The sequence below is a fragment of the Ceratotherium simum genome, chromosome 33, assembly GCF_057802395.1.
Source record: "Ceratotherium simum simum isolate JZ-2026a chromosome 33, ASM5780239v1, whole genome shotgun sequence".
NCBI lineage: Eukaryota > Metazoa > Chordata > Mammalia > Perissodactyla > Rhinocerotidae > Ceratotherium > Ceratotherium simum.
In genome coordinates, this window is record NC_141932.1 from 9,406,290 (window position 1) to 9,424,959 (window position 18,670).

General features: G+C 42.2%; 1 protein-coding gene across 1 annotated transcript; it reads right to left on the bottom strand.

The window, feature by feature from the left end:
- Window positions 1-702: 702 nt before the first annotated feature.
- On the bottom strand, window positions 703-18,474 carry ZNF432 (zinc finger protein 432). The gene is made up of 5 exons (XM_014794308.2): window positions 18,332-18,474; window positions 16,900-17,087; window positions 11,505-11,647; window positions 10,224-10,319; window positions 703-4,767 (listed from the first exon to the last, which is right to left on the bottom strand). Exons 2-5 carry the CDS (start codon window positions 16,905-16,907, stop codon window positions 3,050-3,052), a joined length of 1,965 nt encoding a protein of 654 aa, XP_014649794.2. The 5' UTR covers window positions 16,908-17,087; window positions 18,332-18,474; the 3' UTR covers window positions 703-3,049.
- Between the last annotated feature and the right edge of the window lie 196 nt (window positions 18,475-18,670).

The window sequence follows — 18,670 nt, forward strand, 5'->3', positions numbered from 1 at the left end:
CTCAAAAAATATTTCTAAAGGAATGAACTACTCAACACGAAGTTGGGGATTGAACTCTGCCACAACACTATGTGGGAGATGTCCTTTTTTTTTTGTCAAAAGCAGGACTCACCTTTTGTAAACTGGATTGAATATCCTTATTATATCAAGGGAAGTAACTCTGGATAGAAAAGAAAACAGGAGCGCTATTGCTAGGAAACTAAGAATTTGTTGCCAGCAGACCTGCTAAAAGAGAACTGATAAAAGTTCTGACAAAAAGGAAATAACAGAAGGAAACGTGTAACATCAGGAATAAGAAAAAGGAATACGAAGGGTAAATATATCACCACATATAATAGGCTATTCTCCATTTGAGTTTTTTAGATTATGTTTAATGGTTGAAAGCAAAAATGATGACATTACCCAATGTGGTTCTCAATGTCCACAGAGGTGTTGAACATCATTTGCTGTTAGGGAAATGTAAGTCAAGGCCATCATTATATACTCCCACACACCTGACAGGATGGCTAGACTCAAATATGACAGTGCCAAGTGCTAGAAAGGATATGAACCAGTGAAGCATTCCTACACTGCTGGTGGGAATGTAAATTAGTACAGCCACTCTAGAAAAGTTTAGCAGTTTCTTATCAAGTTAAACACAAACTTAACATGTGACTCCTGGGTATTTAGCCCAGAGAAAGGAAAACTTACGTTCACACAAAATTGGGTACACAAATGTTTACAGCATCTTTATTCATAACAGTAAAACACTGGAAATAACCCAAATGTCTGTCATCAGTGAATGGACAAACCAACCATGGGACATCCATACCAAAGAATACCACTCAGTAACAAAAAGTAAATCTATATGCTCAACAAATTGGATAGATCTTAAGGGCCATTTGCTGAGTGAAAGAAAGCCTACCTCAAAGGTTACATACTGTATGATTCCATTTTAACAGTGTTCTTGAAATGACAAAATTTAGAGTGGTGGAGTACTCATCAGTGGTCACCATGGGTCAGGGTTGGGGGCAGAGTGTGACCATAACGGGGTAGCACGAGGATGTTTCTTCATGTTGGCACAACAATTCTGCATCCTGATTGTGGTGGGATTTACATAAATCTATATATGTGATAAAATTTCTTAGAACTCTACACCAAAAAACAAAACAGAAAAAACCTCACACAAATTAGTGCATGCAAAAACTAGTGAAATCCAAATAAGATCTATAGTTTACTTAACAGCATTGTACCAATGTCATATTATTGGTTTTGACTATGTAGTATGGTTATGTAAGAATATCACTGAAGAAGCTGAGCAAAGGTACTCAGCAACTTTGTATATTTTATAATTTCTTGTGAGTCTAAAATTATTTCAAAACAAATTTTAGAAAAATCATATTTAAAGTGCTTTTATAAACTACTTAATGCTACTTATAAACTTGGATAAATACATCCAAATATACTGAATTACATTTATGAATATACTTGTTTTTCTTTTGAAGTACATAGCAGACTGAAAGAGATGAATTTAGAGCCTAACAAATGCAAGAGCTAATCATATAATGATACGAGGTGAGCACAGAACACCCCTGCATCGTATATAACATTAAAATTTGGGGCCGGCCCCGTGGCTTAGTGGTTAAGTGTGTGCGCTCCACTACTGGCGGCCTGGGTCCGGATCCCGGGTGCGCACCAATGCACCTCTTGTTGGGCCGTGCTGAGGCGGCGTCCCACATAGAGCAACTAGAAGGATGTGCAACTATGACATACAACTATCTACTGGGGCTTTGGGGAGAAAAAAGGGAAAAAAAAAAAAAGGAGGAAGATTGGCAATAAATGTTAGCACAGGGCCAGTCTTCCTCAGCAAACAAAAGAGACGGATTGGCATGGATGTTAGCTCAAGGCTGATCTTCCTCACAAAAAAAAAAAAAAATTCAATCAGTGTTGAGAATAGGCTACTTTAAAATTATGGAATCATTGAGAATTTGGTTCAAGGTATCCTGTCCCAAAATGGATATCAGGTGATATCCTGGTAATAAAAAACTCAAGTATACATCATTTTCACAAGGCTTCTTTCCTTCAGAATTCTATGCTATTTTGCTGAAGTTATGCCACATTGAGTATGTTCATACAGTTTTATTTCTGTATGAATTCATGAGAAATGATGAGACAGAATGTATCACTGAATTCCTGGCATATTGATTGCCATCTGAAAATGTTTCTCTAGCATGAATATCAGGCAACTATTGGGGTTTTATTTCTAGGCAAAGGCTTTCCCATGATCATCTACTGTGTATGAGCTCACTGGTGATGTCTTAGGATCACTGATGAGATAGGCTCTTTATTTCCATAGAAGGCTTTCCTGCTCTCTCCCTTCATAAGATTTATCCTAGTATATACTTTTCAGACATCTAATTACCTAGAAATGTTTCTTCAAGCCTTTTCTGCATTGAATGTTTCAGTTTTTCTCTACGTAAATTTTAACATACAACATGAGGTAATTGATCACTGAAGGCACTAGCACATTCTCTGCATTCAATAAATTTCACTCCTATGCAAATTCCATAATTTCCCAAGGGTGAAAAATCTAGCAACAGGCTAATCTACACTGACCATATTCAAGTAGGCTAGGAGCATACTGATGTTTAATGAGTTCACTGAACCATCATGGTTTGTCCCCTGCAAGAGTTCACTTGTATGGAATGAGTTCAGATTCTCTGCAATGGATTATGTACCTTGATTTATACATTTCTCATATGTATTGTCATATTTTTATCAAGGCTTAACAAATGAGAGAAAGGTTACCTCCAATCGCTGAATCCATAGGGTCTCTCTCTTTAGTAAGTTCTTTGATGGGTGCTGAATTCACGTTGAAGTCTTTTTCACATTGATTACATACATACCATTTGTCTCCTGGGTAAATTCCCTGCTGGGTAATGAGACCAATACTGTAGGAACAGGATTTTCCACAGTCAGTACATATAAAGGAAGTCTATCCTCTGTGAAATCTCTGGTGTTACACAAGGTGTATTTTCTTCCTGAAGGTGTAACCATATTCATTGCATGGTTAGGGTTTGTTTCCATTATGAGTTCTCTGATGTACAAGGAGATTTCTCTTTGAGGAGAAGCCTTTTCCACATTCGCTGCATATAAAAGGTTTCTCTCCTGTATGAGTTCGCTGATGAACGATTAGACGGCTTTTCACAGTGAAGCCTTTACCACATTCATTGCATGCATAAGGTTTCTCTCCAGTATGAATCTGCTGATGTAAAATGAGCTCATTTTCCATGGCAAAGCCTTTTCCACATTCACTGCATATATAGGATTTCTCTTCTGTATGAATTTGCTGATGTACGATGAGATAGCGTTTCATGGTGAAGCCTTTCCCACATTCACTGCACATAAAGGGCTTCTCTCCAGTATGAGTTCGTTGATGTACCACAAGATTGCTCTTAAAGGCAAAACCTTTCCCGCATTTCTTGCATATATAGGGTTTCTCTCCAGTGTGAGTTCGCTGATGTAACATCAGTCCACTATTCACGATGAAACCTTTCCCACATTCACTGCATCTGTAAGGTTTCTCTCCAGTATGCGTTCGCTGATGTACAACCAGCCGACTCTTCAAGGGGAAGCCTTTCCCACATTCACTGCAGATGTAGGGTTTCTCTCCAGTATGAGTTCGCTGATGTATGATGAGCATGCTCTTCACAGTGAAGCCTTTTCCACATTCACTACATACGTAGGATTTGTCTACTGTATGATTTCTCTGATGTACAATGAGATTGCTCTTCCTGGGAAAGCCTTTTCCACATTCACTGCATACATAGGGTTTCTCTCCTGTATGAGTTCGCTGATGTTCAGTCAGGCGACTCTTCATGGTGAAACCCTTCCCACATTCACTGCATATATACGGTTTCTCTCCTGTATGATTTCGCTGATGTATGATGACATAGTGCTTTGTGGTGAAGCCTTTCCCACATTCACTGCAGATGTAGGGTTTCTCTCCTGTATGAGTTCGCTGATGTATGATGAGCATGCTCTTCCCAGTGAAGCCTTTTCCACAGTCACTACACACATAGCATTTCTCTCCAGTATGATTTCGCTGGTGTACAATGAGATTACGCTTCCCTGGGAAGCCTTTTCCACATTCACTGCATACATAGGGTTTCTCTCCAGTGTGAGTTCGCTGGTGTTCAATCAGACGGCTCTTCATGGTGAAGACTTTTCCACAATCACTGCATATAAGGGATTTCTCTCTTTTATGAATTCTCTGATGTTCGTTGAGCCTGGACTTTCTGGAGAATACTTTCGCACACAGATTGCATCCGTAAGGTTTCTCTCCTGTATGAACTCTCTGATGATCAGTGAGCTGAGACTTCTTAAAGAAGGCTTTCCCACATTCACTGCATACATTAGCTTTCTGTATTTCATGAGTTCTCTGATGCTTAATGACTTGGGACTTATTGCTAATGGGTTTTGCACTTACAGGGAATTTAACTGGAGAATGAAAATCTTCATGCTTTCCAGGAAGAAATAAGATCCCATCTCCATTAAATTTAATAGAGTTCTTCATTTCATAGCTTTTGCTCTGGTTGACTAAACTTAAATTTGATTTCAAAGTTTTTATATAGAACTTGAACCTATGATTTTGCCTGACAGGAAAATGACTTTTGCTTTGAGGAACAATATTTCCAAATGCATTGTCTTTGTGGTGTTGTTCCATACCTTTCAGCATTCTTTGACTTTCCCAGCAACCCTGCAGATGATTATCAACTTTGCCAGTTTCTACGAAAGAAGAAAACAATGAATGCTTTCATAATCTTGTTTAGAATAAAAATGTTTAAAAAATTCCTTGGTGTTTTAAAAAGAATGGCACTTCAGGGGGCTGGCCCAGTGGCGCAAGCGGTTAAGTGCCCACGCTCTGCTGCGGTGGCCTGGGGTTTGCCGGTTCAGATCCCGGGTGCGCACCGACACACCGATTGGCAAGCCATGCTGTGGTGGTGTCCCATATAAAGTGGAGGAAGATGGGCGTGGTGTTAGCCCAGGGCCAGTCTTGCTCAGCAAAAAGAGGAGGATTGGCAGATGTTAGCTCAGGGCCGATCTTCCTCACAAAAAAAAAAAGAATGGCACTTCAGTGACAACCCTATGATAACAGTATAAAAGAAATGCCACGTATAAATGTTCCTTATTTCTTACACATTGGTAAAAACACAATAATATCAACAAACACAAAGTAAAAGGCAGTTGGTGTACCAATTACCTATAAGGCTACACAGTTGACAATCTAAGTAGATTTGGCTGCTTTCTAAATAGGAACTTGCAAAACGTGCAGGGACAGTAAAATACAAGCAAGTCACTGTTCACAGCAAATGACAGGGTTTGGAGGAAACCATTCGACAGAACTTGGAAAGACACTAGATCAGAGGTGGCAGAGAGAACTGATCCAACATGACGGGGCTTGCATTTGTTCACTCCAACACTATACATTGAATGGTTCCCGTGTACAAGGCACTATGCTGGTGTTTGGAATATATAAAATATGCCCTACTTTCATTGATCTTAAATCTAGTTTGGAAAAACCGAATCAAGAAGAAGGAAAGAAAAAAAAGAAGGGAGTTGGAGATTGTTAAATGTGGTTTGAAGGAGCAATGGAGATGATGGAAAGTGGAGGAAATCAGGATATATCCGCATAAAGAAAAGACAAGGTTGAATAATGGGTTCAGTGGGGAGAGTGGTTAATGAAACTAAGGAATCCAGGATTACTCCGCCAACTAGATGACTTGAGCCACTGGGTGGGTGGAAGCATCTCAAATTGAGATGAGGAATATTACTGAAACCCAGAATGTGTAGAAAAAAGTACGCATCGTGGAACATAAACTTGGAGATGATTATTACATATGGAGTACAGACATCAAGATCCAGTTGGAGGTACAAATGGAGATAAAATGTGGAAATAATCAATATATACCTAATATTCAAGAAAAGAGGACTGGGTGATATGTTGGGAGGGCATGTAGAATGAAAGATTATGAAGATATAGAACCAAGGTTTTAGACAGTCCAACATTTAGAGTTTTGGGATTCTTTAAGTCCACTTAGAGGAACCAAATTTCAGATGATAGAGATCAGGGAAATATGCATATTGAGGTATATTGAATAAATATATTTGTGACCTAGCAGGTTAGAATGTATTTGAATTAAAGTGAGCTGAGACAGACTCTTGCATCATAATCCTGTTCCTAAATTTGCCCTTCTGTAGACCACCATCACACTAACTTTGCAAAACATCAGTCATTTTTAGTGGACAACTCCTATAATCAACACACCAACCTTTAGTCTAGCTGTGTGATGTTATCTTATGTTCCATTCATAATGAAATATGGCAACGATTGTTAGTAAATTTTGCAGCTGGCCAGTGTACCCTGCAGTCATCTTCAGAAGCCAATGTGCTGCTGCATGGGATATAGAAACTGTCACCTTTTTCAATCAAATTCTGCATTCATAGAGAAGTCACATCCAAATTTTTCCCATTTCAAGGTCCCTGATATACTGTTCCCTCACTTGCCACCAGCGGCATCTACTTTAGGAATTCTACATTTATGTCTCCGTTGGCAACAGTTAGGTTGTACAAAAGGATCAACTTCCTCCTTTAAGACCGAGGTAGTGTCAGCTTTACCTTCAGTTTTTCTTAGAGCATCTGGCTGTTCCTTATTATTGCTATACTACCACTGCCCAGGTGAAAGGTAGGACAACCTAGAGCTACAAAAATACAAAACCAAGCCACCCTCCACCATGCCACCTCAATTATTCACAAGTCAGATCCAAACAGTCATCCTGGCAGCACAAGTGGACATCACCATGAATACTCCACTTGTCTGTGTTTCCACTCCACTTCTCCTGTGACACATTCTAACACTGGCTTCCATTTGGCTGACTTCAGGCCACTCTTGAGAGTCAACCCCATGGCCTTGCTCATTTCCTGTTTCATGCCTTCTTTCCTAATTCATGGCACCATCTTCCTAATTCAAAATGTGGATATACCTCGTACATATCATGCTGTCACTCCCATTCTTACTATACAACCATAAGCTCTATTTCCTCTATATTTCTAAGTTAATCCCTTTATTGTTCATTTTCACAGTCACCTTCAGTGAAGATTTAACCTCACCCAAAGAGACGTCTGGCCCTAGCACTTGGCTACTGGGAGGTGATCTCTAGGCCCCTGGAATGTCTTGCCTGATAGGAGTGTCTTTGTTTGCCCAGGAGCTTTTGCCACCAGACAGTCTAACAGTGTGATTTATGACGGAGGCTTTGGGCCATGCTGTATCAGTTCCGACCTCTGGACCTTCGGAGGAACCAGGTAGTCTGACTTCAGGAGGGGCTAGAAACTAAAAGTCAGCCATGTGGGCAATATGTGATTGAGCCCCAATAAAAACTCTGGACACCAAAGACTCAAGTGAGTTTCCCTGCTTGGCAATACTCTGTGCGTACTGTCACACATCTTGGCTGGGAGGAGATAATGCTGACCCTGAGTCTAGAAGCACCATGTGTGAACCCTTCCTGGACTCCACATGACCCAAGAATTCCACTTCTAGGTATATACCCAAGAAAAATGAAAAGACATGTTCACAAAAAACTTATACACCAATGTTCACAGTAGCATAATTCATACAAGCCAAAAAGTGGAAACAATCCAAATGTCCATCAATAGATGAATGAGTAAATAAAATGTGGTCTCACGGCCAGCCCCATGGCATAGTGGTTAAGTTCGGCATGCTGGGGGCCGGCCCCATGGCGTAGCGGGTAAGTGCTCGCGCTCTGCTGCTGGTGGCCTGGGTTCGGATCCCAGGCGCACACTGACACACCGTTTGTCAGGCCATGCTGTGGCAGCGTCCCATATAAAGTGGAGGAAGATGGGCACGGATGTTAGCCCAGGGCCAGTCTTCCTCAGCAAAAAAAGAGGATTGGCATGGATGTTAGCTCAGGGCTGATCTTCCTCTCACTCACACACACACACACACACACTAAATAAATAAATTAATTAAAAAAAAAAGTTCACCATGCTCTGCTTCAGTGGCCCAGGGTTCACGGGTTTGGATCCTGAGCACGGACCTACACCACTCATCAGCCATGCTGTGGCAGCAACCCACATACAAAATAGAGGAAGATCGGCACAGATGTTAGCTCAGGGCTAATCCTCCTCAAGCAAAAGAAGAGGAAGATCAGCAACAGATGTTAGCTTAGGGCAAATCTTCCTCACCAAAAAAATAGTAAAATAAAATAAAATAAAATAAAATGTGGTATCTCCATACAATGGAATATTATTTGGCAATAAAAAGGAATGAAGTACTGATACATGCTACAACATGGAAGAACGTCACAAACATTATGCTAAATTAAAGAAGCCAGACACAAAAGACCACATATTTTATGATTCTATTATGTGAAATGTCCAGAACAGGCAAATCTACAGAGATAGAAAGTACATGAGCGGCTGCCTAGGGCTGGGGCTTGGGAAGAAACATACTTTGTGTGTGTGTGTGAGGAGGATTAGCTCTGAGCTAACATCTGTTGCCAATCCTCCTCTATTTGCTCAGGAAGACTGGCCCTGGGATAACATCCCTGCCATCTTCCTCTACTTTATAAATGGGACACCTGCCACAGCATGGCTTGGTAAGCGATGCGTAGGTCTGCACCCGGGATCTGAACCTGTGAACCCCGGGCCACCGAAGTGGAGCACATGAACATAACCACTATGCCACCGGGCCAGCCCCAGAAACATATTTTTTTAAGTGATGAAAATCTTCCAAAATCGCTTGTGGTGATGGTTACATAACTCAGTTAATATACTACAAAACACTGAATTGTTTGCTCTGAGTTGGCAAATTGTAAGGTATGTGAATTATCTCAATAAAGCTGTTAAAAAAAATAACAAGAATATAATGAGACAAACAAATGATTTATGGAAATGAATACAATGCTAAAACCTAAGATGAACCAAAGGAAAATCAGAAATATCAAATGTATGAAGGAAGTAAACTGAAGAAGAGATAAGCTATGATTTAGGCTAGAACTGATGTAGGATGTAAAACAGTCTTTTCTAGTTAAACAGTCAACAGAAAGAGCCCAGACCTTTAAGACAAGAACTCTGTAGGTAAAGAACATTCGAGATAACACCAGTGTGGACAGGATAAGAGATACAGTACTAAAGGAGAATCTAACATTAAAATAGGATGGTGGAAAGGGTTTTTTGTGGAGGGAAGATGATTCCTATTGCCTTACTCAGGAACTGGGAAATCTTAGGCCAGTAAAATATCTAGAACTAAAAGTGTATGCTCGACAGTATTAAGGAAGATATCAATTGGGAGTCTCATCCAGAGAACAGAAAGAGGTTAATTCATGACACTGAAGGAAAATTTTAAGGATTAGGAATACAGTAGAGAAAATGGAAAACAAAACCACTGAAGAACCTGAGAGTGGGGGAAAAAGAGAAACTAAGGAACCGGATTGATGAACAGTATGAGACTAGGTTACTGTGACAGCACAACACACAAGGAAGAGTTGGATGTTAGGAAGGGAAATCAGTATTTCTTTCTTTTCTTTTTTTTTTGAGGAAGATTAGCCCTGAGCTAACATCTGCCGCCAATCCTCCTCTTTTTTGCTGAGGAAGATTGGATAACATCTGTGCCCATCTTCCTCTACTTTATATGGGATGCTGCCACAGCATGGCTTGATGAGCGGTGCGTAGGTCCACACCAGGGATCCAAACCTGTGAACCCCAGGCCGCTGAAGCAGAGCACATGAACTTAACCACTACGCCACTGGGCCAGCCCCACAGTATTTCTCATTGGAGTGGGAAAGTGCAACAGTCAGAAAACAGTGATGAGTTCAGAGATCTCTCTTTAGAGTGAGGCCTGGAAGGTGGAATTGCATAGCTAGGGCAGTGGAAGTAATAGGGACAGACACTGTGACAGGTACAAAGAAGGGGTAGGTGACAGAACCCCAGGAAGGAGAAAACTAGGCACACAAACAAAAATCAAGATGTAAAATAAAATAAGCAAGGATCAGATCTCAGAAGAGAAAAAAGGGGTATATTTCCCTCCAGAGACCTACAGAAAAAGTTCTGCTGTGGGAAGAGATACCATGGAGGCACTGTCTCTGCATACTCAAACACCCTCCCAGCCTTCTCTGACTAGAATACGACCTCTTCAGCGCCCGCCCTGCTGGTTCTCTCTCACTCACCTGGACAGGTTCGGCTATGGATTTCATCTTCTATTGTCCACGGTTCTTCCCCTCGTTCCAACCTGGAGAGTGCATCTGGTTTGCTGGCTTGATACCCTGCTCATGAGAAATGAAGGAAGACTTGGACATATTGAATTGGGCTGGGATATGTCAAGATGGGAGATTATTACATTTAAGGGACTAGAAAGTTTTCACATTTGCAAAGAGGAGGCTTTTTTCTCAGGAGAGGGCACATGTGACATGGTGATATATATTTGGTCTTTGTCCATAGTACCTGGCACAGAGCTCCTAAAACCCTTGTAATTTCCTAAGTGAAAGGCAGGATAGGAGCATCTTATGTTAAAGTAGTTGGTCTAAGTTCCAGTTTCTGACACAAGAACTAACACCCTTGGACTCTCGGAGTGCTACATGTCTTCTGTGTCCTAATGAAATGACTGGTGGCTGGGCGCTCCTAGGTAGCTTCAGGATGGGGGCTGGTCACCAGAAAGATCAGGGCATGATTAGAGGGTTGGAACCTTCAGCTCTAACTTCCCTCCACCACAGGGAGGAAAGGGGCTGGAGATTGAGTTAATCACCAATGGCCAATGATTTCAGCCATCATGCCTACATAATGAAATTTCCATAAAAATCCCTACAACAACCGGGTTGGGAGAGCTCCCAAGTTGGTGAACACATCGAGGTGCTGGGAGGGTGACATGCCTGAAGCTCCATACCCCTTCCCCCACATCTTCCCCTGTGCATCTTTTCCATGTGGCTGTTCCTGAGTTTTATCCTTTATAATAAACTGGTAATGGTAAGTAAAGTGCTTTCCTGAGTTCTGTGAACCATTCTAGCAAACTATCAAACCTGAGGGGAAGTTATGGGAACACCCAATTTATAAACATGTCAGACAGAAGTGTGGGTACCATGGGCACCCAAGACTTGCAACTGGTGTCTGGAGTGAGGGCAGCCCTGTGGTACTGAGCCCTTACACCTGTGGAGTCTGACGCTAACTCTGGGTAGTTAGTGTCAGAATTGAACTGAATTGCAGGCCACCCAGTTGGTACCTGGAGAGCTGGAGAATTGGTTCTTGGTGTAAAAAAAAAAAACCCACACATTTGGTGTCAGTTGTGTTGGTAGTAAAAACAGTTCATAGCACATTATACCCTTTTATCAGGAGCCAGAGGAAGCACTGAGAATCTGCCATTCAGAGCGCTATAGTGGCTTCGAAGTGTAAGCAGCTGAGAAAGGAAAGGCCACTGACTGGGGACCCTCTGAGTGACACAGGGGAGCTGTCCTCACCCAGTGACACCAGATTGCTGTAGTTCTCCAACATCACGTGCCGGTACAGGTCCTTCTGAGCAGGGGCCAGGAGCTGCCACTCCTCCCAGGTGAAGTCCACAGCCACATCCTTGAATGACAGGGTTTCCTGTAATAATAGAGTCCTGTTTAATGTGAGTGTTTCCCTTTTATTGATTCATAAGGAACATAAAGGAAGTTGTCCTGCTCATATTAACTACGACTCTGATACCAGTTCTGATGTGTGTGTTTTTTTAACACATCACCAAGCAATTCTCTGACACCAGCTGGATGTCCTACAATTCAACTCAGTTCTGACACTATCCACCTGGAGATAGCCTCCGATCCCACAAGTTAAGTATTCAGTCCCACAAGACTGCCCTCCCATCCCCACTTCAGACACCAAATGCAAGTCCAGGTTGTCGCCTGTGCTTCCGACTAACCAGCTATACATTGGAGGTTCCAAAAACACCCTCCTTGGGTTTGATTAATTTGCTAGAGCAGCTCAGAGAACTCAGGAAAACAGTTTATTTACTGTTTACCAGATTATTATAAAAGGGTATGATAAAGAATACAGATTTCATCCAGATGGAAGAGATGCATAGGGCAAGGTATGTGGCAAGGAGTGTGCCAGTCTGCCAGCACTGCACATGTTCACCAACCCAGAAGCTCTCTAAACCCCGTACCTTTGGGATTTTATGGAGGCTTCATCACGTAGGCATGATTGATCATTAACTCTATTTCTAGCCCCTCTCCCCTCTCTGGTTAATGGGGGATAGGGCTGAAAGTTCCAAGCTTCTGATCATGGCTTGGTCTTGGCGACCAGCCCCACTCAAGGAGCCCACCACGAGTCACCTCATTAGAACAAAAGACAGTGCTATCACCCAGGAAATTCCAAGGGATTTAGGAACTCAGTGTCAGAAATCAGTGTCAAAGACCAAATATTAGAACATAGATGCTCCTAGTGTTCTAATCACTTAGGAAATTAAAAGAGTTTTAGGGGCTCTCTGCCAGGACTGGGATCAAAAACCAGAAGCTTCTCCCAGCCCCTCTATTTACAAGGGTTTTAGAAGCCCTACGTCAGGAACTGGGGGCAGAGACCAATGTATACATTTCTTATTATTTCACAAAAGGTTAACATATTAGATACACTGAAGAGATAATTAGTGAACTGGAATCTGCATTTTAAAAAATAACCAAAAAATAAAGCAGCCACACAAAGAGATGGGAAATATAAAGAAGAGTTTAATAAATATGAAGGATAGGGTGAGGTCTAACATATACCTATACATAGTTTTTGAAAGACATTATAGAAAAACAGAGAAGCAAGAGGAAGACCTCAGGAGGAGAAAATATCAGAACTGAGTCAACATCCTATAACTCAGACTTAGTAAGTCAGCAAAGCCAAACAGGAAATCTGCCTCTAGACACGTCAGATTGCAATTATGGAACACCAGTTGCATTAGTCAGATTATGAAAACAACCAGAAAGAAAAGACTCATTCCCATCAACAGAAAGACAAAACTGACTGAAATAAAAACAACAGAAGCCCTCAGAATATTGTGATAAATATATATTTGGTCTTTGTCCCTGGTTCCTGGCACACAGTTCCTAAAACCCTTAGAATCTCCACAGTGATAAGAGTGTCTTCTGTGGGCTAAGGAGATAACTGGTGGCTGGGGGCCCCTAGATAGCTTCAGGATGGGGGCCGGTCACCAGAAAGACCCCCAATCTCCAGGGAGGGAAGAGGGACTAGAGGTTGAGTTCAATCACCAATGGCCCGTGATTTAATCAATCCTGCCAATGTAATGAAGCCTCCATAAAAACCCCTAAACAATAGGTCTGGAGAGCTTCCGGGTTAGTGAACACATTGAGGTGCTGGCAGGGTGGTGCTCCTTGAGAAGACTTCCGCACCCTTTCCCCCAGCATCTCTACCATTTGGCTATTCCTGAGTTGTAGCCTTTATGATAAACCAGTAAACGTAAGTAAAGCACTTTCCAGAGTTCTGTGAGAATGTGAGCCATTTGGCAAATTACCAAACTAGACAAGGGGGCTGTGGGAACCTCCAAATTTAGAGCTGGTCACCAGAAGTACAGGTGACAACCTGGGACTTTTGACTGCCACTTAAAAGTAGGGGCAGTCTTGTGGGAGTGAACTCTTAATTTGTGGAATCTGAGGCTAACTGTAGTTTTGTCAGAATTGAGTTGAATTGTAGGACACCCAGTTGGTGTCTGGAGAGTTGAGGATTAGTAGGTGTGAGGAAAATACCCACACATTTGGTGTCAGAAGTCCTGTGAATAAAAACAGTTCAGAAGCGTGGAATATCTTCAATGTCCTGATCTTGTGGCCACGCAGCCAGGGCCCGAATGCCACCAAGGAATGAACTGAGACTTGCTTATCAACTGAACTTCCAGATCAGGGAAAAACTGATGGAATAACCTCTCCCCATGTTACTGCAGAGATTACTACAGAGAGAACACAGCAGACTTGGTAAATTCTTAACACTGCTGATCTTATCACATTCTGCATTATTTCCTATGAGATATAGATCCATTTGGAAAAACGAAAACTTAGGTTACTATCTCATGTCACACTCAAAAATACCTTTTCCTGTTTAAAGTCCCAACCATAAAACAATCTATAAAAGCAATAGAGGCAAATATGAAGTATATTCATGTTACAAGCCAAAAACTATTAAAAAAATAACAGGGCCGGCCCCGTGGCTTAGCGGTTAAGTGCGCGCGCTCCACTGCTGGCGGCCCGGGTTCGGATCCCGGGATCGCACCGACGCACCGCTTCTCCGGCCATGCTGAGGCTGCGTCCCACATACAGCAACTAGAAGGATGTGCAGATATGACAGACAACTATCTACTGGGGCGTTGGGGGAAAAATAAATAAATAAAATCTTTAAAAAAAAATAAATAAATTTTGTGAGAGGAAAATTAAAACATCTGCTTTGGAAAAGATATCATGGACAAAGCTAAGAGAAAAGTAACAAGCTTGGAAAATATTTTTTATAAACAAAAGAAAGGATCAACATCAAGTGGATATAAATAACTCCTATTAATCATTAAGAAAAAAATAGTTTTTTTAATGTAAAAATGATAAGGATAGGTATTTTGCAGGAGCAAATCCAACTGGCCAACAAATCTACAAGAAGGATTTCAACCCTGCCTGTGATGAGGAAAATGCAAAATAAGGAAAAAGAACATTGGACCATTCAGACTGTTGAAAATTATGCAATTCGATAATGTCCTGTTATTAAGTACTGGCAAAGATTTAAGGCATGGATGATCCCACACATCATTTACTATGTAGCAGGCACTCATCTAAATGCTTTACATAGTTTAACTTATTTTTCTGCATAGGACTAGAGACAAGTGGAATTTTATATAATTAATATTCATCAATCAACTGCAGTCATTATTCCTTTAGGTGCTTTAATTATACCATCTTAGGCCAACAGGGTATGTTCTTTGGAGTATGATTCCTCTGATGCACAAAATGTCATAATAAATGTGTTCGTGTACACAGATATGTAAATAAATCCACAGAGAGTTGTCAGTAGACACCCATATACACATGCACACACAGATTCAGTGACAGCAAGAACATACTACCTGGGCCGGCCCCGTGGCTTGGTGGTTAAGTGCGTGCGCTCCGCTGCCGGCGGCCCGGGTTCGGATCCCGGGTGCGCACCGAGGCACCACTCCTCCAGCCATGCTGAGGCCGCGTCCCACATACAGCAACTAGAAGGATGTGCAGCTATGACATGCAACTATGTACTGGGGCTTTGGGGAAAAATAAATAAATAAAATCTAAAAAAAAAAAAAAAAAAAGAACATACTACCAAACATTTGTTAAAGCAGTATGAGCAGATGAGCAAGAACGTTATGTAGAAGGAATTTACATTTTGCCCATGTGCACTCCATCATTGGAAATTTTTTCTTTAAAATGTATCCAGGAATAATTTGTATAGTTACAGAAAATAAAAGCAATAAAAGAAGAGCAGGTAAGAACTGGCTTTGAAAATGGGGTAAGACTCTGCAGTTCCTGAAATGACGGGAAGTTATAAAGCAAACACCCCAGAACCCAATAACTCAAGCCCTTACCAGACAAAATTTCTTGCAATTGTCTAATGCCAAATCTGTACTTTAACGCCTGTTCAGGAAGGACCACCTGAAAGCCAGGTGATCCTTCCATTTACCTAGACCATTTAGGTTTTATTCCTGGCTAAACCCAGACAGACACAAGGCTGAGTCCTCTGAGTGACTCTGCATTGGTCCCCTGAGAAATCGTGTCCACTGAGTTTGTTGGTCTATTCCCACAGGGGTCTCTGAGAAACCCTGTAATAAACAGCAGTAGGCAATCTGCTCCTGCCTTTATTAGGAGGCTACTGTTCAAAACACTGTCTATCCCATCACCTCTAGAAAGAATATAAAAATTTTTCTGAGACCCAAGTGCCATAAAATATTGACATCCCCTGAGGAACCTGTCTGCTTTCTCCTCACAGTCATTGCATATCATGTAACTTAGCATGATCCTATTGTTGTGTTGGCTGTCACAGATATTCAGTGCAAACTGACAGCTAACATAATCCAGCAGATCCTTCAGTGACACATTATGTTCCAATATTAGTCATTTACTAGAAATCATATGAGCACTATATATATATATATTTTTTTTTTCATGAGGAAGATCAGCCCTGAGCTAACATCCATGGCAATCCTTCTCTTTTTTTTTTTTTTTTTTGCTGAGGAAGACCGGCTGTGAGCTAACATCTATTGCCAATCCTCCTCCTTTTTTTTTTCCCCCCAAAGCCCCAGTAGGTAGTTGTATGTCATAGTTGCACATCCTTCTAGTTGCTGTATGTGGGACGCCACCTCAGCATGGCCAGAGAAGCGGTGTGTCGGTGCACACCTGGGATCTGAACCTGGGCCACCAGTAGCGGAGTGCGCACACTTGACCACTAAGCCATGGGGCCGGCCCCTGAGCACTATATTCTTGATCCTTCTTTGCCATGATGCTGGAGTTAGATTCAAAGTTTTGTTTTGTTTTTTTGGGGAGGAAGATTGGACCTAAGCTAACACCCGTTGCCAATCTTTCTCTTTTTGCCGAGGAAGACTAGCCCTGAGCCAACATCTGTGCCCATCCTCCTCCACTTCGTACATGGGACGCCGCCACAGCTTGGCTTGATGAGTGGTGCATAAGTCTGTCCCCGGGATCCGAACCCGCCAAGCCCAGGCCGCCGCAGCGGAGCGGCGCCCTTAACCACTACGCCACTGGGCTGGCCCCCAGATTCAAAGTTTATTTCTTTCTAGATACTGAACTGATTTTTCACAAGCCTCTACAAATCCATTAGAGAATAAAGGACAGAATAAAACAAGACAAGAGTCACCTGGGCATTGCTCATTTTCTTCTGTTTTGGGAAATGGCCAGCAACTGGGATGCTCTTCTGGATATGCCCTAAATTTGTAGTTAGAAATCTCAGTCGCCAGTCACAAGTGTCCCCAGAAATGACAATATCTAGGTCTTGGGACCTCCTCTTTCTTCATTCTTTTCTTGTCTCTGGCCAGGACCTGTGGGCTGAAGAGCAAAATTACTTTCATGGGTACATTCCCTCTTGCTGTACACTCACCTGTACACGTGGTCCCCAGTATTTCTGTCTCTTTATTTGTTTCCCCAGAGGATCACACCTCAGGCTAATGAAACATCAGATGCTGAACGTGTGAAAGCAGCATGAATGTGAAAGCAAAAGTGGCAAAGGAGAATGTGCACAGCACTGTGCCTCAGTGGCAGGTGATTTTCACAACAATTATAGAAATGAGGCCATATGGATAGTGAGGAACTGTAGATTTTTCTTTTAAATTCTGTTGCTCTCAGACCTTATTAAAAGTCTTTATATATCCTATTTATATACACACTTCAACATGACCAACAATGAGCACACCAAAAAAAAGGAGAGAGAAGGAATATGAGCTATAATTATAAATTTGAAAAACAATTCAAAAATATAAATGCTGGGAAAATAGCAGCCTTTATATACTCACATATAGAACCTGAAAGAAAATATGCAGTGAACTTGCAGAAGGAAAGATAAAAATAGAAACTTAAATAAAAAGCTTATTAATTTTAAACATGCTGAATCGTTCATCTCCCCAAAAACTTTCATTTCTGCGGGTTCAAAAGGATGAGATGATGTGGGGAGCCGAAAGGAATTAGAAAATTCGTCGTGAAGGAGGGATTTGGACCTGAAACTTTTGGGAAAGGTTAACGTTCAGTAAGTCTGTTCCAGCAGCCAAAGTCTGAGTTCAACACACGTACCAGCCAGGACTTCTGAGCCTCCAAGCCTTCTGCTGCCACACATCTCTGCACAAAAGACAGTGGCCTCTACCCCCCTGATTAATACCAAAACCAGACCAGATACACAGGTACACTGCCCTCCCTTAACGGTTCCTCTATGATTGAGCTCCAAATTATTCCAGAACCCGAACCAGATGCCATATTCAATGACAAACACCACCCCACCAGTTGTCAATCACCTACAAGAACAGTGACCCGCGAAGACCCTAAATCCTGACCTCGGGACTCTCGGTAGTTGATCTGTTCAGACCTCTAATTACCGGCCACCAGAGCCCCCCATGATTGACCCCAAAGACACCCAGATCACAGACACCGAGTACAGACTCCTTCATGCTCCTCTCCAAAAAAAAGAAAAAAAACACCCGCTCTGCGCTACCTTCATCGACTCATAGGAGCCACAATCTACGTGGGTGCCAACAGATCGCCCCCTCTCCCCGCCGTTTCTACAGACAGACCCACAAACTGACCTGATTCCCTCCTGAACCTGCATCGACCTCTTCTGACCCAAACTTACTTCCCTACACCTCTTTCAATTCTTGTTTTCTCGCCCACCCCTCTCTCCCGAAAAACGTCGGAGGACGTTCATCTGCGTTTCTGCCGCGTTTCTATGGAGAACGGAATACGGGCTTCCGGCTTGTACTTACAAGGTAATATATCCGCGCCGCCGTCGCCTCGGCGCTCTGGGGGCCGCCATCTTTCGGTGCTTAACGTACAGAAGGCAGGGCGGTCGCTTTTGCGACAGTGACGTGACGGTGAGAGCGCGCTGCTGAAACTGGCCGGTTTCTCCGCACCTGAGCCCTTATAGG